The 23249-nt window shown below is 41.9% G+C and overlaps 1 protein-coding gene across 1 annotated transcript in view; it reads right to left on the bottom strand.

The window, feature by feature from the left end:
- The window catches only part of IQCA1 (IQ motif containing with AAA domain 1), a 40295-nt gene extending 26764 nt beyond the window's left edge, over nt 1-13531 (bottom strand). The window contains exons 1-5 of the mRNA XM_010082654.1: nt 13460-13531; nt 12420-12495; nt 7166-7272; nt 6856-6951; nt 579-640 (exon numbers count right to left, since the gene is read on the bottom strand). Of these exons, the coding sequence (XP_010080956.1) occupies nt 579-640; nt 6856-6951; nt 7166-7272; nt 12420-12495; nt 13460-13531 (413 nt within the window). The remainder of the gene's footprint in view (nt 1-578; nt 641-6855; nt 6952-7165; nt 7273-12419; nt 12496-13459) is intronic.
- Nucleotides 13532-23249: the final 9718 nt, after the last annotated feature.

Here is a 23249-nt window from a genome sequence, read left to right as displayed (position 1 = left end):
GCTAGGATGGAAACTCTGACAGTCAACAGAACTGCTAGGTGCTGCTGCACCTGCAGAGAGAATGGGAGAGGGGCGAACGGGGCCAACATCCTGCCTAAATGTTACGTGTGCTTTGCTTTGCATACTGGAACTAACCTGGCTGAAGATGGAGACCGGTCCTAGCGGTGTGTTGCAGAATGGGGATCTCAATTTGTATGTGCTGTTGAAGATGAGGAACAGCAAGGTGTGTGCTGTGTTCCACTGAAGCACTGGTTGGTGTGCTTTGCTGCCCTGTTATTTGTGGTGCTGCCGGGGAGCGGCAGTGGGAAGGTTGTGGTGTTCACTGGGAATGCCAAAGAGGTTTCAGCTAAAGTGTATGTGCTTCAGATTTGTAAAAGGTGGTTTGTTTTGCTTTTAATGGATATTTATAGCTGTTAGTAAAAAGGTTTTATGTGTTGTGGGGCCACTGATGCTGGTAAGCGGAGCAGTGTTGAGGTGCTCCTTGTGTAATTAAAAGCTAAAAGGGTTGATAGCATACCTAATGCAAAGAGGATAGAGGCTCATTGTCTGAATCTCAGGTAAACAGGTCATCACTTTACCTGTCAGGAGTTAGATCTTCCTCCATCTCAGGTATCTTTTTCTTTGCGGCTGTCTTCTTTTTCTGAGGACCACAAAACCAGGCAGGAATTAGTGACCTTAGTACATACATACATGCATATATATATATATATATATACACACACTTTTTTTTTTGTTTTTAACGTACTGAAGCCAAGTGAGGGCCAGAACAGCAAATGTTTCAGTGTTTGAATGTGGCCCTTGTTGCTGAAGGAACCCAAAGGGAAAAATCACACCCTCAAATGCCCTGGGGGAAAGAAGTCATGTCCCCATTTATAAAAGCACAGGAGATGTTCCCATTTCAAGTACCTCCCCAAGGCAGGGGAGAGGGAAGCCCCCCTGGGCTGAGGAGCTGTGTCCAGCTTGCAAGGCTCCAGCAGATGCTGGGGCAGGGGCTCTTGAACTGGACTCGCATGAAGTAACCTGGTGGCTGCTGTTGCTTCTAGAATACAAGCCCATACACCTGCCCTGCTGCTGTCACCTCCCTGGTGAGTGCCCCAGAGCACCCTGCTTCAAAGGGGTCAGTTCTGCCCCTTCCAGGGGAGGCTGCTTACAAAAGAACCCCAGGGTCATTTGCTCCGAGAGAGAGCAGAAACTTCTCACCTTCGTTTTTGGAGCATGGCTCTGTGGGTGAGCAGATGTGGCCCTTACCCAAGAGGGAAGCAGGAAGGAAAAGGGTGTGGGGTCCAAGTAGCTGCTCCACAGACTGTTCATGATTTTTTTATTTTTAAAATGGGGTAAAAGGTCTAAGCAGCTTCCCTGAGGGTCACGCACTGTGCTTACAGCTGGACCAGGACCTGAACCCAACTCTCCCAAGTCTCTGGCTAGTCCCCTAACCGTCAGACATCCTTCTGCCTCCTCTTTCCTAATGCCTCAGGGAAGAACCCTGAAAAGCATGTCCCTTCTCTTGATATTTTCACCACTCTTTCACTACGGGAAGATTTTGACTTGCGTGATTAGTTTCTTTACATTTTGCAGAAACCCCCCAGAAAACATAAATAAGAAGGATGTGGATCAGTAATGTCAAGCTCCTCCATTAATTACAGCTCACAAGCCGTAAATACAGTTAAGATTGATTAGCAGAGGAAAGGGCATCGTTAATCCATGGGAGTGCCCACTGCTGGTGTCCACGCTGCAGTTCTCCAAAGCCCTTTAGAGTTACTCCAGTGGAACTATTTACACAGCACTTGTGCACCAGGGGATTTCTTCAACGGCTTAAATTTAAGTATGTGCTTAAATGCTGAGTTGATCAAGACAGCTTATTCTTTCCAAAAGTTTATGTTTGCTTTCCTGGGAATACAGTAATCTATTTTTTTAAATAGTGAGTACTTCTGCAGAGCTCTAGAGGCTATGTTGTTGAGTTAAAAAATCCTATCCAATTATCTGGTAAATGCTGGTGGTGGTGGTTTTTTTTTTTTTTTTTTCTAGAATGGATCAATAGTGTTCAGAAATACATCAGTTGTAAGTTTTCAAGGACAGTTGCCATGCAAATAAACTGTGGTTCACCCACCTGTTACTGTTGGCAGGGTAACAAAGATAATCCAGATGAAAATGTAAATGAAACCCAGAACTATATGGATAAGCTAACTGGGAAAAGGGATGTCTTTAAGTTTTGGATTTGAATAATGCAAACTACTCTGTATCTGCAAAACTACACCTCGGGTTTCCTTACATAAATAAGGTTGGCAGCAAATACTCGTTAGAATGTGCCAGTGGGGTTTTGTTTTAAAGAAAAGGCATGGGAGGAACAAAGCATACATGGCATGCTGGTCTAACAACCGAGGAAATACTGAGACTGTCAGCGGTTCACTTCTGGTTTTCCTCCAGCTTTGTCTCTTTAACCTTTCTTCTAACAAGCTAGAAATTACATATCACGGGGTCTGATGAGGAAGAAAAGCTCATTTCTACCTAAGCAAAGACACTAAGCATATGTTGAATTTATTGGCCAACTGGTATTATCCTCGAGGCAGCTTCACCAATAAAGGAACTCAACAGCAAAACAAAAATGAACTATGCAGGGGAAAAATGTGTTTTCCTAATTAACACCAGCATTTATGGGAAATTTGGCAAACGCTGAGATGAGATAAGGGGAAATATGAATTGTAGACAATGGCTTTCCTCCAAAATGTCTTATTGGGAATGGCTTTTATTTAGAAAGTGATAATGTTTAATGAATGTGAACACGCTTATCATTTATAATGGGAATCTTGTTTCTATCTCTGAACTGTCAGTCTAGCTTCTGTGTAGCCATCCATTTACTCGGGTATTTTCTGCTTTGATAAGACACATGTAGTGAACTGCATCAGCTGTTAGTTGGCAGATGACAGAAGACTCTCTTCCGTGCTCAGCGTGGCATCTCGTCTGTGTGGGCTCGTGAAAATGCTGCGAGTAGCTCAGAGGCTGCTGTGAGCAGCCACGGACCTGATTTTAGCCCCGATTCCAGCACAGAATATCTTTGGCATCAGAAGGGAGAGGGTGACCAAAATGTCTTGTTGGGGGGACTGTTCCACGTTGGAACTGCAGGAGCTGTGTCGCCCTTTGGCTGTGACTGTACAAGTCCTGCTGCCATCAGCTGTCGGCAGCTACCGCCACTGAGTACGTGGAAAAGTAACGAGAGAAAAGCACTCCTGTGGTTTAAGGGAAATAACAAGTGCATAAGCAGCAGTCTCTGAAATGTTGGAGTGGACTCCTTGGGTGATGCGTGGATGGCAGGTTGAGCAAGGGTCACACTGTGTGTGCACCCGCTCTGGACTGAGAAGCCTTTTCTGGCAATGTCAAGGTACCTGATACTTGTACTGAGAAAGTCCTTCAACAAAGATGTTCCCACTGATTATTAAGCTCTTGCAAAATGAGGGGCTGTGATCTGTAATCCCTGTTGGATTTGGCTACAGCACCCAAAGAGGTTACAGCCGCCACAGCTGGCTGAGAGCTCGGGGTGCTAATCCCTATCAGCAACAGAAAATCCATCAGGGACTGGGAATCGCTGTCCTTACACCCAGCCTTCCCCCAGGTCTGACCCAGTCTGTCTTCTGCCCTGATTCACTGTGGCTTTGCTCTTATCAAAGCTTTAGACTGATGTCAATGTTCTTGTCACAGTCACTGCTGTAGTTAACATCTTGTGGCTTTGTTTGCTTCTGCCCGGCTGCATCACCAAGGGATGTGTAAAGCTGCACTGAGATGCTACTGAGGCCTCTTTCAGAAGCAATTTTTACACACTTAGGTTCCCATGTCCCCTGTTTCTGTTGTTTTTCTGAAATCTGGTCATGCCTTTGTGTACGTGTGGGTGTGGTCACTTGCAATGAGTTTCTTTACCTGCAGTTGGATCGGAAACAAATCCTTGGGGGGAGCAAAGCAGGAAAAGGAGCACAATGGGCTTGATAAAAAGCTCTCTGATAAGCACCAAAATGTAACTTCCAGGTCAGGAACTGCAGAGAGCTGCTCTGTCAGCTCTCACATGGGGTGGAAAGCCAGTTTAAAGAAGTAGGTCTGCGGTGGTTTACTTGGTTGCAGGTTCCCAAGAGAAACAACACCCTTGGGCTGCTAAGCCCTCGGGTACCACGGCTGGGTACATGGTATCCATCTAGAACACGGGTATATATACAGATACAAGCATACGAGATCCACGCCTCAAATGATAGCGGTGTGGCTTGTTGCGTATTGGGTGCCATCTCATTAGTTTAGGTGTTTCCAGACTAGCCTCATGGTCTGGAGACCCGTTTGTAATGGGACAAGCAGTTTGCCCTTCCACCCAAATGATTCCTCCACAAAGGTAGTAAATGGGCGTTTTATCTCAGGGCACTAAGAGCAACTCTTGATAGGGTTAATGCCAGCTTTTAGTATTAAGTGGTATTTGAAGGTTGGGAGCAAGTGATAACGTTCAGCCTAGAAAGTGTGGTTAAATTTTGTTTATCTAAGTCCTGAGCCATCTGAAACACCACTGGAACAGAGCCATTATCTGCCTTATGCTTTCCTTTTGGAGTCCAGTTCCAAAATGTCCTCAATGAATTCTCTGCAGAAGGGACTTCCAAACAGGATTTCAAACTCAAATTATTTCCCATGGCTCAGGCAGACTTACTTTAATATGGACTTGACAGAATTTTTTTTTTTTAAGAGTTGTAAACTACTTATCCTAAGGTGTGCTTGAAAAGGCAGAGGTTATCTATTCTTTACACCTCTGGGCAGTGACTCTTCCCTGACAACAAAAAAGCCCTGGTTCTACTGCTGTGTCTTCCTGGAAAGAAAATAGAAGAAATCCATCCTTAGAACAGAGAGGAGGCCAAATGTGGCTTCATGAATTCTGTCCCTATACAGAAAACTTTGCTTGTAAGAGTTCCCTTAAAAAAAGGACAGGGTGCAGAAAAAGGTTTGTATTCTCTGAAGAATGTTGAATCCTCCTGTGAATGTCTTCTTTGCAGAATATCCCTTTTTTTTGGGAAAAAAAAAAAGTTTTATTTCGTGCTCCAGATGTGTTTATGGCCACAATGAGAATCCAAACCCACTGTTATTTCACACTGCATAGTGTTTCGGGGCAGACATGTGGGACTTAGGAAGTGGTAACACATGCCTTGAAAAACTAGGGGATTTTTGCTGAGTAACAAATTAATCAGCTGCTTCCAAAACCTTCTAGCTCATATTATGCTTGTTATATAGGTCAGATCTTCCCAAAGCAGATCTGAAGTCTGTATGCACAGGTACCCACATACTGTGTTGGTTTATGGACTGAGATATTTATGCAAATACTATTTAGGAAAAACCTTTGACATTTCAAATAGTTTTGCACAGGGAAGATGTGTTTTGACTAAAACTAGACACCTTCTTCCATTTCCCACCCTTAAAATAGAACTGATTTTTTTTTTCAGAGAGTGAAAATCTTTAGGGAACTTGTATTATTTAATTAGCACTTCTTTCCCTTCTTCTCCCTTGCCTCATTCTCTCAGGCTACTGGCACAACTTGGGAAAACAAAAGTTAAATAACCTCCCTCTACCCAAAACCATTCCAACACTATATTGAAGGGAAAAAAAGCCAAACCAAAAAACCAAAAACCAACCCTGACATGAAGCTTTATCATTCCCATGTGGCATTTTGAAGCAGAGTTTTGACCAGCTGATCTGAATGCATCTGCCCATGGCAACTTGGGGAAGATTGTTGCAATATTTTGTCTGTGTTATCTTAAGCCTCGCTATTTTTGAAACACATTTAGCAATCCAATTGGTATCGCTTTTCAGAGCCGTGCCAGTCTTGCATTATTAAATTGCCCCGGCACCTTTGTCAGGTGAAAGAGCATTTTTGGAGAAAATTCGAGCAGAAGTACTGCAATAGCAAGTATTTGCATGCTAAAAGGATTATAGAAATGAAATACAACATGAGGTGAGGGTTGGCTATTTGCCCTGAGGAGTCTAAGTGGCTCTGCTGATTGAATGGTAGGGTCTGTAAGCTCGGAGTTATTTTGCACTGACATGATCTATAGTTTGAATGCCTGGGTAAGGAATTTGGGGAACTGTGGAGCTGTGGAATTCTGCATATGGTAATGCAGTGAAAACTAGATGTGAACATAACATGTGCTGTGTTTCAGGGGGTAACACACATTAAAATAACATATCTCTTTAACCTATTTTATATGCTTAAGTAAACTTGGCTTAATTGCAAGTTCCCCAACCCTTCAACAGCAAGCAGTAACATAGTTAAACGATGTGTACCTGGCTGTGTGTAATCCGTGTGTTGCTACAGATAAATGAAAGGTTACACCAAGACATTCAAAGTTAATTTTTTTTTTTTTTGGTGTACAGTTTTGAAACGCACAAATCAGTCCTCATTTAGAAGGAAAACAGCCAGCAGCTGGAAAACTTACTGGTATCCAGCTTCATACCTGCCTTGGAAGACTGTCTTGATCTGAACCTCTCATCTTAAAGAGAGGGCTGCTTGGGTTTTCCTGCTTGGCTGGAGCAGAGGATTTCAAGAGGGTGTGCATCCCATTACAAGGTAGATCCCTCTTGAAAATCCGATCTATCATGTAATGATTTTTCCCTGGAATAGTTCAATGTGTCCTAAGCAATATTTACAAAGGTTAAGGAATAACAACAGCTAAAGGAAAAGCCCTGAAAAAAAGCCACAGGTGAATAGATGTTAAATGCTTCTGACTTGAGATTCGGAAGATGCTTAGGGTGGACATTTTGATACTGGTATCTGTGAGAGCAGGGTTTGCACTGAATACTGCTGTATCTGGGCAGAGAACTGATGTTTACCCTGAATTATCTTACCTTGTCACTTTTTCTTCCTTTTTTTGGTTTGCCACTCTTCTCTCCATCCACAGCCAGTCTGAGATCCTCCAGTTTCCGCTGCATCAATTCATCAACCTAGCCAGACACACACAGTTGAGTTTTTCTCACTCTTCTGTTCTGCCACCGCACCTCAGACAAACGTTCAGCTAAACAAGTGTTGAAGCAAAGAACAGAGAGTAGGGACTCTGGAAGGAGGCAAGGTCTATTCCAGGGCCAGTTCTTGTAGCTGTTAGAGAAATACACACAGGCAACGCACGCTATTAGTGTCCTCTTACTATTGTAAGCACACCTGCACTCTGATCTCTTCCTCCACTTCTTCCCGTTTCTTTTCTTTGATCAGCTCCGGGTCGTGATCCTGGAGAAAATCCCATCTCTCGTCTCTGTTCTGCCAAACGGCTGTTATCCAAAAGAAAGAAAAAAAGGAGAAAAAAAGCTACAGAAGCCATTGGCTTCTCCAACTGCTTCTGGAGGTGAAAAATAGGTAGTTATAGGCAACTTCTATTAAATTATTAGCTGTATGAAAGTAGCAGGCTCTAGGGACCCTTACCAAGTTCAGAGCCCTGTTGTGCTAGGGTTTGTAAATCTTGAGGTAACTTTTTTTTTTTTTTCCTTGGGCTGTAAATTGGTATCAGATTGCAGGAGGATAACGGGATACAGAGGCTGTCATTTTCAGGGTGTAAAGCCGAATGCCTGGAGTGGTGCTCACCCCCAAGAGCAGGCAGTACGGTATCGGCCGAAACGCGCATTCATTTTCTATCTGCTTAACAGCAGAGGCATTCAAATTAATTGAGAGGCGTTCAAAACCCTTCCCAAGGCCCACCTGACGCAGCACCTCCGTTTCTTAGTGTTGTGCAAAGGATAAGCAACAAGGAGACCTAGCTCCAGGAACAAAGCAAGCTTGTGGGAGCCGTTGATCAAAATCCCTGGTTATGATAAAGCCGCTAATGATCCTGAGGTGCCACTCCCTTGTTTTTGTTCAGGCAAAGTGCAATTTGCTCTTTAGAAAGAAAACCAAACGAGGTCTGTCAAGCTCGGTGCATATCTGAATTCTCCGATATTAGCAAAAGGTATTTTTTTCTAATGGAAATGCCTCTCTTCTTTCCACATTTTTTAAGCTAATTTGAAGGAGGACAATTCATATCTTTCATTTCCTTGCATTTTAAGCCCAGATAGTATCTTTATAAGTGACAGCTAATCTCCAGCTGTATGTGCTAATTCAATTTCCAGATGATTTAAAATGACAGCTCTCCACTGTAAGGCATCGGCTCCTTTATGAATCTGTTTTGTGCTCTCTTTCCCATACCCACGGCCATTTCTAAAGCACTATAAATTCAGGACCGTTTTCACAGTACCCACAGGAGATCATTCAAGTTTTAGTCCAGTTAATATAATACTGTGGCTGCTATTTCCATCCCCTTTGAATTTTCAGAGTCCAATTACATGCAGAGTATTTGTGGCTTTACACATAGGGAGTAGTTTTTGCAGGTGAATAGTCTTAATTTCACAACCAAAAATAGTAGAGGTGGGGAAGGACAGTGTATTTTTTTGGTAATGAGGAAAGAAACTCAAAGGTACAGACGCTAAGTTCTTTTAAATTACTTGTGGGTCATCTGATGGCATGACAGATGTCAGGTAATATTTCAAGAGGGAAAGCTGATTTGCCCTAGTTAAAAGGTACCTTCTCCAGGGTTACCAGCCTGGAATTTCAGCCTTGGGGAAAGGGGGATATTACATAGGATTTATGTGAATTTTTAAACACTTTCCTTACCAGGTCAACAGGTTGCAAGTGCTATGTTTTCACAGGAGTACTAGGTTTTAGATATTTATTTTTTATGGAAGGATCCATAGATTTTTATTCTGTTTTATTCTTAATTGTTTATTGTCCTTTTGTAACTGGATTAGCAGTTAATATCACTGTAGGCAAACCACCGACAGTCCCCACAGCTGCCTTTGATGCTACCTGGCAAGTTTTCCAAGTGCTATATTAGCCACTAGGTTAGAGGTCCCTAATTTTAGAAAAGAGATCAATAACTCAGGTGTTAGATGTTATGTTGTTCTTTTATAGATCAACAAAATGCTTCAAGGTTATTTTTAAAGTAAGGTCAGGAGGCTAAGGATGTTATGTTTTCCCTGGCTGGCCAGAAGAGCCTGGTATTTTGTTACAGACAGGGTCGTTCAGCTATGGGAGCTATTTCTGAGCGTGTGTGTACGCAGTGCTACTTATATCACCTCTTCTAAAATAGTGCATGCTTATCTTTGGATTATTTTATATGCATACCTCTCTAGCTCAGGACTCAAAAGAGAGCTTAGTCTACTAACGTGACTGCTAACATCACCACCACAGCAGTAGCTTTCCCTCTGCAGGCTAGTAGGTAATTCCAATATCCCTGAATTTCAGAGAACAGCTTGGGACTAATAATTGAAATATATTTATCTGAAGCTGAAGCTTTTCTTAAAATGACTACTTCCAACCTCCTACCAAAAGGATTTGAATCTTTCAGTGCTCGGCTAAAAATAAATAATATCACCACACCTTAAAGTTTGGGCTATGGAGTTTTTGGGCTTCATTCAAAGATCCTCTGCAACACTGAGCAAGCCAAATACTAATGGGAGAAAGAGCCCATTCCTGCCTCGCAGCACAGCATACTGCAAAAATAAAACCCAGGAAGATGGAGTTGATGATTCAGATGCTTACATTTGCTCTGTCGAAACTCTTCCCATTCCAGTGTCAATGTAGATGTCATGCAGAAAGTGTCTGCTTCCAACAACAGTACATAAAATAAGTGTTTTAGATAGAGCTTGGCACATGTTTAGCAGCTAGAAAAACTGCCAAATATTCTCCAGTTTGAGGAGAATAAAAGTCATCATGAATTCCAGTGAAGTTTAGGTAGTAGTTCTAGCTTGATAGAGGGTGGGTGGAAATCTGTAACTGAAATACTTGGATCTCTGTGAAAACGGATCTACATCTTTTAGAGTAACCTAAGAACAGAGCAACCAGTTTCAGGGGGTGGGAAGGCTTTCTTAATTTTAAGTGTTGAGGGGGGTACATGTGTGACAAAACAAAAATGTTTGTGGTTTGCTCAGCCATTATTTAGGTAAACTTTAGATCCTCACAAAAGGGTCTTCAAATGATTCCATTGTATGCATCTGATGTCAACCTTTCCTAATCAAGCTCCCTTACTTCCATGATGATTTCAAGATTTATGCACTAATAAATTTGAACTTCAGTGCAAATAGTGATAGTAATTGAAATATTTCTACATAAGAATAGAAAAAACTTCCCAGTGTAGAAAGAACAAACTCAAACCTCTTTTTTTCTAAACAATTCTGCTACTGAGATGGAAGCAGGCTAAACTTAAAAAATACAAGAAACTGCTTACACTGTTCTAGTCAGAAGTTGTTCTAGATTTTATTCTGGAGGCCTTGAATGCAGGAACCTTTATCCATGGCCAGATTAAAAGTAAGTTATCCTGAACAACCACCAGGCAGTATTGTGATAAAGGGTGTCCTGCAATAAAAAGCACCAAGTGCTTGTGAACGAGGCAGTGGCCTGTACTGCATGGAGGAACTAACAGCTGTGTACTAAAAATAAACATGGTGTTGAATAGACTTGGTTCGCTAGGAGGTTAAAAAAAAAAAAAATCCAACCCACCTGAAGTTTAACTGAACACCTATAGACTCTGTGCACAAGACAGAACTGCAGTTATTCTTTGAAGCTTGCAAGAGAGCTCTTTTCACTCTGAGGATTTCTGGTTGTGCAGAAAATGGTTCCTTCTTGTATGCCTTTAGAGCTGTGGGAGTAGCAGTCAGCTCTGGCGGGATGGGCTGGAGATGAGCGTTGGTGGTGAACTCTGCATGCCAGACTGGAGTCTTTATCTAGCACAAAAGGATGCTGTTGCCTGTGCCTGACCTACCTGAGCGTGCTACTGCGGTGTGCCAAAAAGGTACACACTTGCAGAGCTCAACACAAGTATCCTGTTAGGAATGGCAGTACTGGTGTATACTGTATTGCCTACCGGTTAGCAGAGTGCTGGGCGAGCGTATTGCCAAGCCTAGGTAGCAAGGCAAAACCCTCCTGTCCTCTTCTCCCTACTGTGCAACTGGTAGGGCCTTGACACGGTTCCTTCATTGCTCTTGGGACTGGCTGGATGGGAAACACTGGTCTTGCTACTGCTGGTCTCCGGTTGCAAGGTGCCACTTTGTCCCGAGTGCACAGAAAAGCACAAGTGATGTTCTTGGCCAGTTAAGGAAAGAAGAGTGGATTAATTTGATCATTATCTACAACTCTTGCTGACTTGGTTCTAATGTAGCATTCAAGAGTTTGGGATTAAGAGCTGCTCTTTAGCCATAAAACTGCTTTATAATGTGCAAGAAAATCTTAATTGTTAGAAGTTGGAAGTTAGGCAAAAACTGTACTAATGTATATTTAGCAAGTAAGTTCTTTCTCTCCAGCCAACCCAAATCAGGCAGAAAACTTGATGCCTGTAATTTGTCAGCAGGAGGGGATAACGGAGACTTTCCATATGAGGTATTTTAGCAAGCCACTAACTCTGCAGAGTGGGGAGCAGACAAGATATTTTTAATAACTTTTTGAGAACAGAATCTGCATGAAATATAGCAAGAACAGCCCCTGAAAGCTTTGATCAGGTACACTTCTGCAACGGAGGACTTCCATTTGTCTTGTTTGACCTCTGGAGCCTTATCATGCTGTTCACTGACAGTGCATGGGGCGAGGGCTCCTTTCCATTTCAGCCAAGTGTGTGACTTCCACGCTCCTTCCAGGCGCAGCACAAGTGACTCACTTGTGTGTCTAAGGGACACCCTGGAGAAGTGGTTAGTGGACAGACAGGGGCATCAGGCGTAGAAGAGAGGGTAGAAGAGGAATGGAAAAGAGCCAGATCTTCTGGCTGAGAATTGTTTTTTAAATTTAAAAAAAATCCCTACTTGTGGATGCTTTCTCAAAGTGAAAAACCAGCCAGTCTCCTAGCTGTAAGTTTGTGTTGCATGTCCACACTTTGACTGAGGCAAGTATGTTTGTAGTCCAGCAGCATTGCTCATGCCCCTGCTTGAAAATATATATAAATAATTCCCTTAGCTGTAGACTGTGTATGTGAATGAATCCATGGACATTTTCCATGAATGAGAGGGTGATGGGATAAAGAGTTACAGGAACATGAGAACATCGGTGCTGATCTACAGTACAGTGCTTTTGAATTATCTGCTATTCACATGCCATTTTTGTCGCCCTCAGAAAATCCAAGAAAGCCCCTGCATACACATCAAAGCACTTCGGTTCTAGTTTAGCCAGTTTCACTCATGAGAAATGTACCTTTCTGGATGATTAGCTCCATAATTTTGAGAGACTCCTAACACTTGAAGGTACTGAGAGACTCCCCTCCTAAATACTGTTTTACCTAATGTCCTCATTTCTATAATGTTCCGTAGTTTGGGCAGCTGCCCAGCTTGACCTTATAGCAATGACATTCAGATTAAGCTGAATTAGGAGAACATTCCAGCTGTAATTGTTATCTTTCTCTACTGACCTTTGTATCGACTGCTTCCTTCCTCCATTATTGAAAGGAAATTACTGGGAGCCATTTTCCAGCCTTCATCCTCTTCCTAGATTTCAGGGGGGAGGAGGGATGTGAAGAGAAAAATCAGAATATTAATACATAGAAACTTTGAAAGTATGTGAGTGTCATAATTTTCAGTGGATTTTTAAAGATGAGTTTTAATTTGAGGAATAAGATAGTGTTGCTTCATCCTAGCTGGCTATAAGGACGTTTTATCTCCTTGACTGAAGAGGGGGGTGTCCGTTCATCAGTTGAACTACTGAAGTTATAACAATTAAACTTAGGCTGGTTCGAATATGTAATAGAGGTAGCAGACTTGCAATGTGTAAATGAAATTACTGTGCTATTTTTTTCAGTTACTCTTATTCTGTGGTTGCCCCTCTGCCTCCAAAAGGAATTCCCAACTTGTGGGCAATTCCAAGATGTTGAAATCTCATTTTAATCTGTAATCAGAAAGAAAAATAGTGTTCTTGGTGTATTTTGCAAAACAGAATATTTTGTTTCAACTTTATCAAAATATTTTGACATTTTCCTGTCTAAAGTGAATGATATGGACATGTTCTTGGAAGAGTTTAATTTCACTGAACCAATATTTCTGATGGAAATCTTGTCAGAAAACGATGAAAGTTTTCTTCGTGCTGTACCAGTCATAAATCCTCAACATGTTAGTAAGGTAGGAGTTATTAGTGGAAAAAGAGACCACTTTGGGGAGGAGGTGAGTGTGGATTTAGGTGAGACAGCACAAGCTGTACCAGGCTTTGCTCACCCATGTGTAGTCTGTAAGCCACTGCTTAGCAGTGAGATACAAGGTGCAGCTCCTGGAATAACTTAAAATGAAACAAATATCCCGAAATATGCGTCTGTAACTAGGTGCCATTGCATACCTGCTATCAGTAGATATGGTTTTGGCCAGGTTATGTGAATTATTGAATATCTGTTTTTAATTAAAGAGTTATTATAATAATTACACTTGGGGACCAGAAGGACACGCCAAGCCTAAGCACACTTACCACTTCTACCCCATGCTCTATCGATACATCTGAAAGACTTGGGAGTTTCTTCACTAAACAATTGAGAACCATTTTGGTAAACTGTAATCTAGTGTTTGAGGATTTGACACTCAGAGCTCCCAGTTACAGTAATGTATTCTCAATTTCTGCAGGGTGTGGCATTGGCATTTTGAGATTCATCCTTGAATCTTTTGCAGTAGGCAGAACACATTCCTTTTAACCTTCTCCCATGATACTTTACAAAAAAATTATTAAATTGCAATGTTCTAAGAGGAAAGACTGATAATTGCTATTTAAAAAAAAAAAGGAACAAAAAACCACACCAACACCCCACCCCAGAACAGCCTAAAAATGGGCTATTGATTTTTAGCCTCTTAATAGCATAGGACACATTGACATTTCTTTTATTGTCATGAATAAGCCAATAAGTCATTTTAATTACTAGCTTCAATGATTTTATACACTGATGTAAATAACATTGTTGTGTCAGTTTCATCGATTTGACTCGGAACCGCTGCGTGCCTGAAGGACATTGCAGGATGCTGTTGTGTATTCCCTCTTGACTCTACCAACAGCGCACACGTCAATGTAACACACAAAACTTATTTTTCTTTGAAGTCAGCTGATGTGTTTTTCTGTGTTCTGTTGATTGATTCCTGTATGAAGTGCGCTACAGGCACCCTGAACCAACAATATACGTTTCAGTCTAAGCAGAGGTACAGCAGTAACAGCTTGAAGATGTTTCTGAAGCTTTCCAAAGCCTAGCCCTCACTAGGTGATTCCCATTCAGCAGCAGGGAGCATTCTGCATTGATGCCATTGTGCGATTTTGCTAATGGCTTTCACTAAGGACAAAATGTGTCTCACTGTTAAAGATTTTGGGATGAAACCTCGGGAATGCACAGCTCGTGTTCGGTGAGACGGGGCAAAGCAGTCCAGACTGCTCTAACGTGTTCTGCTGTTGAAAAGAGGGATCATACAGCGCTGAAGGTTTTTTTTTTTTTTTTTTCTCTTAGGTGCCCAATGGGAAATCAAATCAACACCTTACAGAGAAAAGAAAACAAAGTTACTTTGATATCAAATATGCCTTTTTAAAGATTGCTATCAGGCTTTTCAGAAATATTTAAACTTCCTTCTGGGATCAAACTCTTGTTTTCTTTGAGAACTGCAGTTAGGAGCAGGGCTTTTTTTTCTGCCTGTATCACTATGACTTATAGCCCATACTTATTTTAATAAGAGTCCTGCTGTTAGAACTTTCCCAAATACTTCTCAACTGGTCTTAGGTACTATTTTTTTTCCCCTGTCAGTATTATAACCTTGGAGAGAATGTTCCCTTTGTTCTTTCTCAATGAACCATAGAGAACCTGATATAATGGCTCAGAATTTTACTTGACAGGACTTGTGATGGCTGAAGAGATGAGGATGACATGAAGTTATGAAGCCCCAGAGCTCTATATTGTTATTTCACCCCATTTCAAAACAACCTTGCAGAGGCTGCGAGGGGATTGAGATTCTTTTTTGGTATTGTTGGTTCTTATCTAGTGAGAAGTAAAAAACCAACAAGGAATCAAATTTATCCTGGGGAAGTCAGGTTTTTAGGCAGACGGGTGAGTTGCCATTGAGTTTCGGAGGCTCAGGTTGAGTTTGGTGTTTGTAGTATGCCTGGACACGTTGACTTAGACTGCAGTGTCTGGAACAGCCTTTCTCATCGCCTGTGTGAGAGCAGAGGCATCCCAGGGCTTTGTGCTGGGGCAGCTGAGTTGGGAGGGAATAACAGGGGCAAAGCCATTAGAGGACACCCTTGTGAATCCTCCCAAAAGGACCTGCTCTGTCCGAGATGCTACAGGGTTCTGTGACCGTGAATGACAATGCTCTTCAAAGTCTCTAATTTAAGAAGCTTTTTGAAGCAATTGCCTTCGTACACGTGCTTTTATCTGATCTTTCCCATAGAGTTCTTCAGTGCACATGCTGATTTAGGGGTTCGCAGCATTGAGTGGTCCCACAGAGCTCAACTTGGCACTAATACCAGTCTTAGGGACAACAAACAACTTGGTATCAGCATTATCTGGCTTAGGTCTGCAGGCATTACACTCCTCTTTCTCCTCTGGTGCTCCCCCAGGTTGGCTCTGCTCTGTCACTAAGACACGGTGAAGTGTCACTAGTGACCACCTTCAACCGCTTGCAGTACGATGTCTTCACTAGCGTTGTCACAGTGTCACCCTGATGGCAAATGACAGTCTGAAGACCTATGTGACCAGAATTTAAAAAATTTCCTGTTTGCACAAGAGCAGCCACTCCTCTTTCTAGTTGGCAATGCACAACCAGGCTTAAAGAGTTTGGAAAACACATTTATTTATGGTGTTCCTTCAGTCTGCTGTGCACCTGCAGTTACAAACAGGGAAAACAAACAAACAAACCCACAAAACAAAACAAAAAAAACCCCCAAAAACCCCAACACCCCAAACTTTGTTTTGTATGACCCAAAAAGTGTTTTCAACCAGAAAAAGTGCTGCCTAAGTTACAAGTTAACGCTTGGATATCTACCTCCCAGTTAGATAGACTGATGCTTCTGAAGTTCATGTAGTTTAGGTTCCTGACTTGCAGTTACGAGAGCTTTGGCCAGATTAATGGATGTTGTCCAAGAAAAGCACCTTTTTTGTTATATGGTTGTTCTAGGGTTAGGGCTTAAAATTAATTTGTGTAAAACTTGCAGTGAAGAGTAAGCTTTGCCCAAGAAAACTCACCCTTCTCCTCCACATACTCAATTAGAGATTAATGACCCTTATTAAAAAAAAATATTGTTTCAACTTTGTACTATAAAGTAAATGAGAAACAAAAGCTGCTGCTTCAGCAAAAGCCTCCAATTTTTGTTGCATAGGTCGCTTTTGAAGATGCCCTTTGGTCACTGCACTGTTTCATAGGTGTTTTCCTCAGCGATGTTGCTCCTGAAATAATTTGGAAGCATACCTTCTGTGAAGCCAGCCCTTAGTATATCAAAGATTTCACTGAGTATGTCATACATTAAGTGGTGTCCACTGTGACCTGAAGCAAAAAATAGTTCATACCCTAAGAATGTGGACTGAAAATGCCTGACTGCTATTTACAGGCTTAAAAAATATTGGCTTGTAGTACAAAAGATGCAGCTGGCCAATACAGAACTGTACTTAGAAATTAGTGTGAAATCCACACAAGCTCTGAGGTGGGTATCTGAGTGAGGCTAAGGTTCTCGTTTCCTAGACGTGCAAGGGGGTGGCAGTAACTAACTTCTCCGTACCCTACATTAGAAGTGGAAAATGCTTGGTTGGATAGCTGGGCACCATGTTGTTATCTGCACCAAAAAAACCCCCATAACAGTGCTTTGAAAAGTGTGTGCGTGCTGTCTTGGCAACAAAGTCAATGCCATAAAGTGTGTTCTTCCCCTCATCTATGTTACTCTGACAGTCTGCACCTACATCAGCCCTTCCCACTGAGCTGAGTCATGGCCATGCAAATGGTCATTCCTAAAATACGAGAGCTAAAAATCGGTTCCCCGGAATCATCAAGGTAATTGCAAGGCTGAGAGGTGCTGCTGGCCTCAGACAGTTTCTCCGTCTTCTGAACCCAAGCCTGAAGCCTTGGTGACCACTCTAACGAAAAACAATAGGCTCTGCCCCCACATGGCTGAATAAGCTGGACTTTGGCTCTGTTTTCACAAATTAACTGTTTTTACTGCAGGAAGACTTACTTTCTTTCCAGTTTTCTGTGGCTTTTTTTCTATTGTTTTTTCATTCCCTTCTTTTTCTTTTTTCCCCTTTTCACCTTTTTTCTGCAAAGCCATCTCCTGTTTGGCAGCCAGTTCTCCAACAACCTGAACGAGACAGAAAGGGATGTGAAGAGCTGGTCAAATATTTCCATGTGCAAGGTGTGTTGGCCATGTGCTGCAGGAGTTAATGAACCAGTGTGTATTTTTCCTCCCTGGCTTTCAGCTTTCCAGTACTGGGGAAACAAGACATCTGACATGTTGCTTAGTAGCCCTCCGAACTCCATAGCGGCTACACAGAAGTCCTTTTAATTTATGCTGGGGACACTCCCACCTGCAAACTTTAGGATAGGTGCTGACTATCCCAATAAATAGGGAAAGTGGCAATTTCTATGTCTGCGAGGGCTTTTATGGAGTAAGACCAATTCCTGAAACCACCCAGAAGCACAATATTCTAATGATGTACAACTTAAAGTTCCCTCTGGACTTGGACTCTGATTACGAATTTGTCCAAGTGTTTCTAAGGCAGATTGATTTTATAGAGCTGGATTTGGAGAGGTTGCCCTGAGGCATGTCTAATTTCAATATGTGTCAAAAGACTGAAATTGTTCTAGTGGGCGAGAGAGATTGGATAGAGACACTGTGACAAATGCCGACAGGTAGACAGGGATAGCCCAACATCTTTATCCCTGCAAGCCAGTAGCAGCTGATAATTGGGTACAGCTACATCCATTTCCACAATTTTAGTTCCTGGCCATTTACACTTTATTATCTGAAAAAGGCAAAGGGTGAAATTTGCTTTTTCTACCGTTTTCTTGTTCCCAGGCACCTTCCATTGTGCTCTCTTGTCCCTGAGAGGAATTCCAAGGTCATTTACTGGTGAGTGTAAATCAGAAAATCTGTGGCCACTCAAGTTTATTAATGGACCATTAATATTGACAGTACCATGAAAGAGTAAAAAATAAAAAAATTTCCAACTGTAAGACATGTTTCCTGTAACAATAAAAATATTTGTTTTCTACAGAATGCCTTTTAATGCCCTGAAGACTGGGCAGTGGAAAGGGGACGAGGACAAGGGCTATACTTTGCAGCCACTGGAATTTCATTAGTAGCTTTCCCCGAGCATTTCAGTGCCTTACATATTTAATTAAATATGTTAATTTAAACCACCAGCACCGTTCAGCCATATCTTGCGGTGATAAGCAGTGAAACATTTCATTCCCTGGGATAAATTAACAGATTGACTAGAGTTCAAAATAGGTTTTTGGTGTCCCAGCAGGCCTTGTTGTATCCAAAACCAACAGAGCTACTCCAAGTGTACCCTTTACTGTACCGTGCCAGAAATCCAACCTTGCCACCTCCATGTCCACCCTCTGCTCTTATCGCCCACCGAAGGGTAACCCTAACCCTTCCCAGCATCTCGGGGGGGTTTATCCAGCAGGATACCTGTAAGCACACATGCTATTGACAAAAGGTTTTAATTTTAAGTTTTTGAGTTCTGCTGGTAATATTTTAAGTACATGCAGACTCCGTTTGGGATTATTTACTTCCATGTTTTTACACAGATGGATGATACTGAAAAAGGGGTGTTAGAGAGTTTCTGTTCTCACGAACCTTCTGTAATGGGACGGAATTGTTCAACTGTCCTTATCCTTCTGTCTTGTCTTCATCAGCTTGGTAAGGTGGCAAGAAAAAGTGTGTTTACTATTTTCAGAACTGCAGTATGAGCTGTGATGCTAAGCCTTGAACTAACTGCTCATATAGGGGACAAAAGAAAAACGGCATGGTGAGCATGGAGTGAAATGTACAGGAACACGAGAAGCCAAGTCTGGAAACATGCTCCGTGACCACAGGCAGAGGTTGTGTACATCCAAATAACACGTGTACGGTCTCTCTCCTGCATGCCTTAGCAACGCATACATGATCTGACATGCCAAGTCATTTTGGTAAATGCCCCAAAGCCATGCAGTTGGCAATGCTGCCAGCACCTGGATCCTGACTTTTCTGAAGCGGCTCTCAGCTTCCCAAAAGAGAATGACAGAGCAAATATAAGTTTTCCTCTCCACCTTCTCCTCTGTACTCCTTTGGTACAGCTTTTCCAGCTCTGCTTTCACCTCTGCTTCAAACAGCTCCGTAATTGCAGAGGACTGGGAGCTGGGGTGAAGCTGGCTGTGTATCTAACCTTGAACGGTTTGTACTCTTCTATACAGAACAATTTCCCCTCCAGCTACAAGAAGATGCCTGAAGAATCTGACAAAAGAAGAGGAAAGAAAGGGAAGGGCAAGCAAAGGTTAGTTTGAGATACTAAGCAATTCACTCATATTATAATACAGTTTTTTTCCCCTGAAGAAAACTTCATAGTGGAAATAAAAGCAGATGTCTTCCTAAATTATTTTAGACTGCCCTTTTCTTTGCTGGGTTGCCTCTTTTTGAAATGATGCTCAAAGCACTTAGAAAACTCTTAATATTGGGGAAGAGAATGTGCATCAGTAAGAACAGATGAATTTCAGCCTCCTTTTTTTTCAGTCTTCCTATAGGACTCCTGTCGTGCTAGTGATGACTCTTCTCCAGTTAACGTTTTTTTTCTGAGGCTGAAAAGACATTTTTCCTCTAAACTGATATCCTGCAAAAGTCAAACTTGACTTTTCTATTCATACATGAATTCAAGTGTGTTTCCAAACTCTTGCAGTGCAAATCCCCTTTTTTGGGAAAAGAGGGGGACACTAGAACAGAGTGCAGCCCAGGAATGGAAGGGCTGGTGTAGGGTGATGAGATAAGTATATCCAAAGCCCCAGGTGCCAGCAGCACTCACTCATGTTCTGTGTTCGTCAGCCATGGAAAGAAAGCTTGGTGTTGCTCAGGTAAGCTGATACTTGACGTTCTTCCTCAAGAATAAGTGCTTCCTTCATCCCTTGGAAGAAGACCTTACTTGAACTTCTTGTCTTTATTAGTGTTGTGGGCATAAATGAAATGCAAGGATAGAGTGAGTTTGGGAATTCTGGATCTCCAGCTGTGGTGGGTGAGAGCAGCCACAGAGCCTTGTAAACCTGGCTCTAAAACCGTTATGAACAGAAACGCTTTACACGCACATAGCCTAGTGTTCCTGGAGAGAAAATGTGCTCTCTTGGAGTATTAACTCTATGGACAGAAGCTACTTTGAAATCTAAGACCAAAAAAAAAAAAAAAAGTTTCTTCAGGAAAACAGGACTGTTTGAAATGGGAAGAGATGCCACCCCCATGTCCCAAACACCAGACTGCCCATTGGCATCACTTGTGCATAAAATGCGGTATACTGTGCTTCTGCCTATCCTGCCCCCCTAGCTTGAGGACACTTAATTACACCTCTTTCTATAGGTTGATTATTCCTGTAAGGTGATATTATGTTTTTCCATCAATTGAAGGAGGTGTTATTTTCATCACAGTACGCCTGTCCCGTTTAGCTAGCTGAGGGCCAGTCTTGCGTATTTATTCCTTCTCATGGCAAATCCATTTGTGTAGCTTTTAATAACATAGTGTTCTCCTGGCAAGACATTTCTGAGTGTTACTCACTTTCAGGTGTGCACTGAAAAGCTTAAGCTGTTGACAAGGACCCTTGTGAACTGTTTCTTGCACGAATGAATTAAAAATGCTGGGTGGGATTTCATAGCTTTATGCAACCTTGCAAAATCTTATGGTTGGCTTTAATAGTCACGCATTTCAGTCCGTGATTGATACATGCACTAGTCTTTTTCTATCTGGCAGATGTTGCCCAAATGTAGTTCTACTCACCAGTTAAACTCACGCACTCTCGTGTTCATTTTCTGGCAAGCACTTCAAAATGTTTGTCTCCATTTGAATGTGTTTATGAAAAAAATCTGTTAGCTTTGCTTGGTGTAGGTTGGTGGTTTTGTTTATTTTATTTTTTTTTTAAGGTGGGTGCTAGAAGAGGCAAAAAGGGGTGGTTGATACTGCCTGGCTTTTGGTGTACAACCTAGACTACTGACTTCAGCCAACAGATCATGTTCATGGGCAGTGGAGAGCCACTGGAGAACAGGTCTACCTGCTGAATGGCTTCATTGCAGTGAATCTTTGTCTGCAGGTGTCGCACAGCTTAACAGAGGCTGAGTACCATTTCTGTCCTCCTGCATGGCTAACTTGAAATAATCAGGATATTTTAAGGCTTTGAGGTGTCCAGCTCCAGCCAATGGCACTGTGTGTTTAGCACTTGCAAAAATCCAGCCTGATAATTTCTCAAAGGAGCATCCCGAATAGCGTGGAACAGAGGAAATAAAGGGGAGCATAACTGTAGGCATCTGCTGCAATTACTGAAAAATACAGTTGGTAGATGTGCTGTCAAGATACAAGCTGATTTGCAAAATGCTGGATACTAGAAAGTACAACTCTAGGTAGCCTCTTGAATCCTTCTCTGATGCTTTAAAGCTCTTTGTGATCTATTCATTTGGTAAAAGTGAGCAATATACTACACATGGGGGTGTGTGTGCGTGTGCACAAATATCGCAGTACTTGATTGCATCTTCCTGTCCCTACGTGGGAAATAGGGGTATTAATTAAATACTAACTAATTTCTGGAGATCTCTTGTGCTGCCATTCACAAACTGATTACTGGGATTCAGGGGGATCTTCAGCTGTTGGTAATAATGAGCACTAATTAGCAGCACAGCCTTGTGCAGAGTGCCAAGCAAGGAGCAGGAGCATATGTTTGCACAGCAGCTAACACAGTCTTTTTCTCACCCCTTCTCTCGATGCCACTGGATCAGATACTGTGATTACAGTAACGTGGAAATGACTTTGTCCTCCACGCAGCAATCGAATGTACAACCAAAATCTTGGCAAGTATATTTTTTTCTAGTAAGTTATTTAATATTGGAAAAGAGGGAGAGTGTGTCTGCGAAATGGCAGCTCTCCTGGCTTATTTTCATGGTGATGAGACTTAATGAACTACAGGAAGAGATCGTAATTTTGTTGGCAGCAGTATAAGGGCAAAGCTAAAAATTGTCACATCTGATGCTTATCTTTGGAGCAAAACATAAAAAACCATTAGGGATCGACATCTGGAGCAGAGGCAGGGAGACTACACTGATGTTTCAGAATCTTAAATTTTTCTTGAAGAATATGTAAAGTAGAGAAAAGCTGCTTTTCAGTCAAGAGACAATACATATTTTTGTGACTAAACCACCAAGTACTTTGAATTGGGGTCTCTTTGGCACATGTTTTTGAAAGGTATTTTTAAAATGTCGTGAAAGCAGTTTGTGCAGAAGGCCAGCCACATTACAAAGTCAAGTAAGGTCGGAGTTGTCAAAGGATAAAGAAATATAGAATGTATAATAATGCAGCAATGGTTCGTGAAGTGATTAATTTGTATTTTATTTTCCCCAAAGTGTCTTTACCTAAGTCTTATAAAATGCTTGCTTTTTAAATACAGTTCAGTCCTGATTTTCCATGGAGTTTAACTTGGGAGTAACCAACCCATCCACAGAAGCTAATACATACATGAGGTGAAATCCTGTCTCCCCTCAAGTCAAGGACAAAACTCCCATTAACTTCAGTGGGGCCAGGATTTCATTTACTGTGTTGCCCAGTAGACTAGTGTGGAACAAAACCAGTTGCCTTAGGGGATTTTTAATATGCGGCTGACTCAGTTGAATGAAAAATGTTTTACTTGTCTGACATCCAGGTAAAATCACGAGTGTACTGAAGTTTCTTTTGCCAACTGCGTTCCAGATATCTGTTAAGGTTATGTGACACACATTCTGCTCTCTGCTGTGCTGGCTAGAAAAAAAAAAAGGGGGAAAAATAAAAGGGGCTGAAAATCTTTGAAAATCGGATAATTGCTACTGAAAATTTGTTGGGAAAATAGATGCAGTTTTTTTTTCTTCCAGGTATTTCTCTTTTAGGCAGGATAAAAAGGGCAGTAAAACAATCTCTCTAGGCTTTTGGCTTCCTTTATTCTTTTACGCAAAGAGAAAGCACATGCCCAGGGAAGACAGTGAAACGGGTGAAGGAGAGAATTCAAAGCTAGGAGTAGGACAGGAAGAATATGCTTCTCCAGAAT

The sequence above is a fragment of the Pterocles gutturalis genome, unplaced genomic scaffold (assembly GCF_000699245.1).
Source record: "Pterocles gutturalis isolate BGI_N339 unplaced genomic scaffold, ASM69924v1 scaffold49859, whole genome shotgun sequence".
Classification (NCBI taxonomy): domain Eukaryota; kingdom Metazoa; phylum Chordata; class Aves; order Pterocliformes; family Pteroclidae; genus Pterocles; species Pterocles gutturalis.
This window is presented reverse-complemented; position numbering and strand designations above follow the sequence as displayed.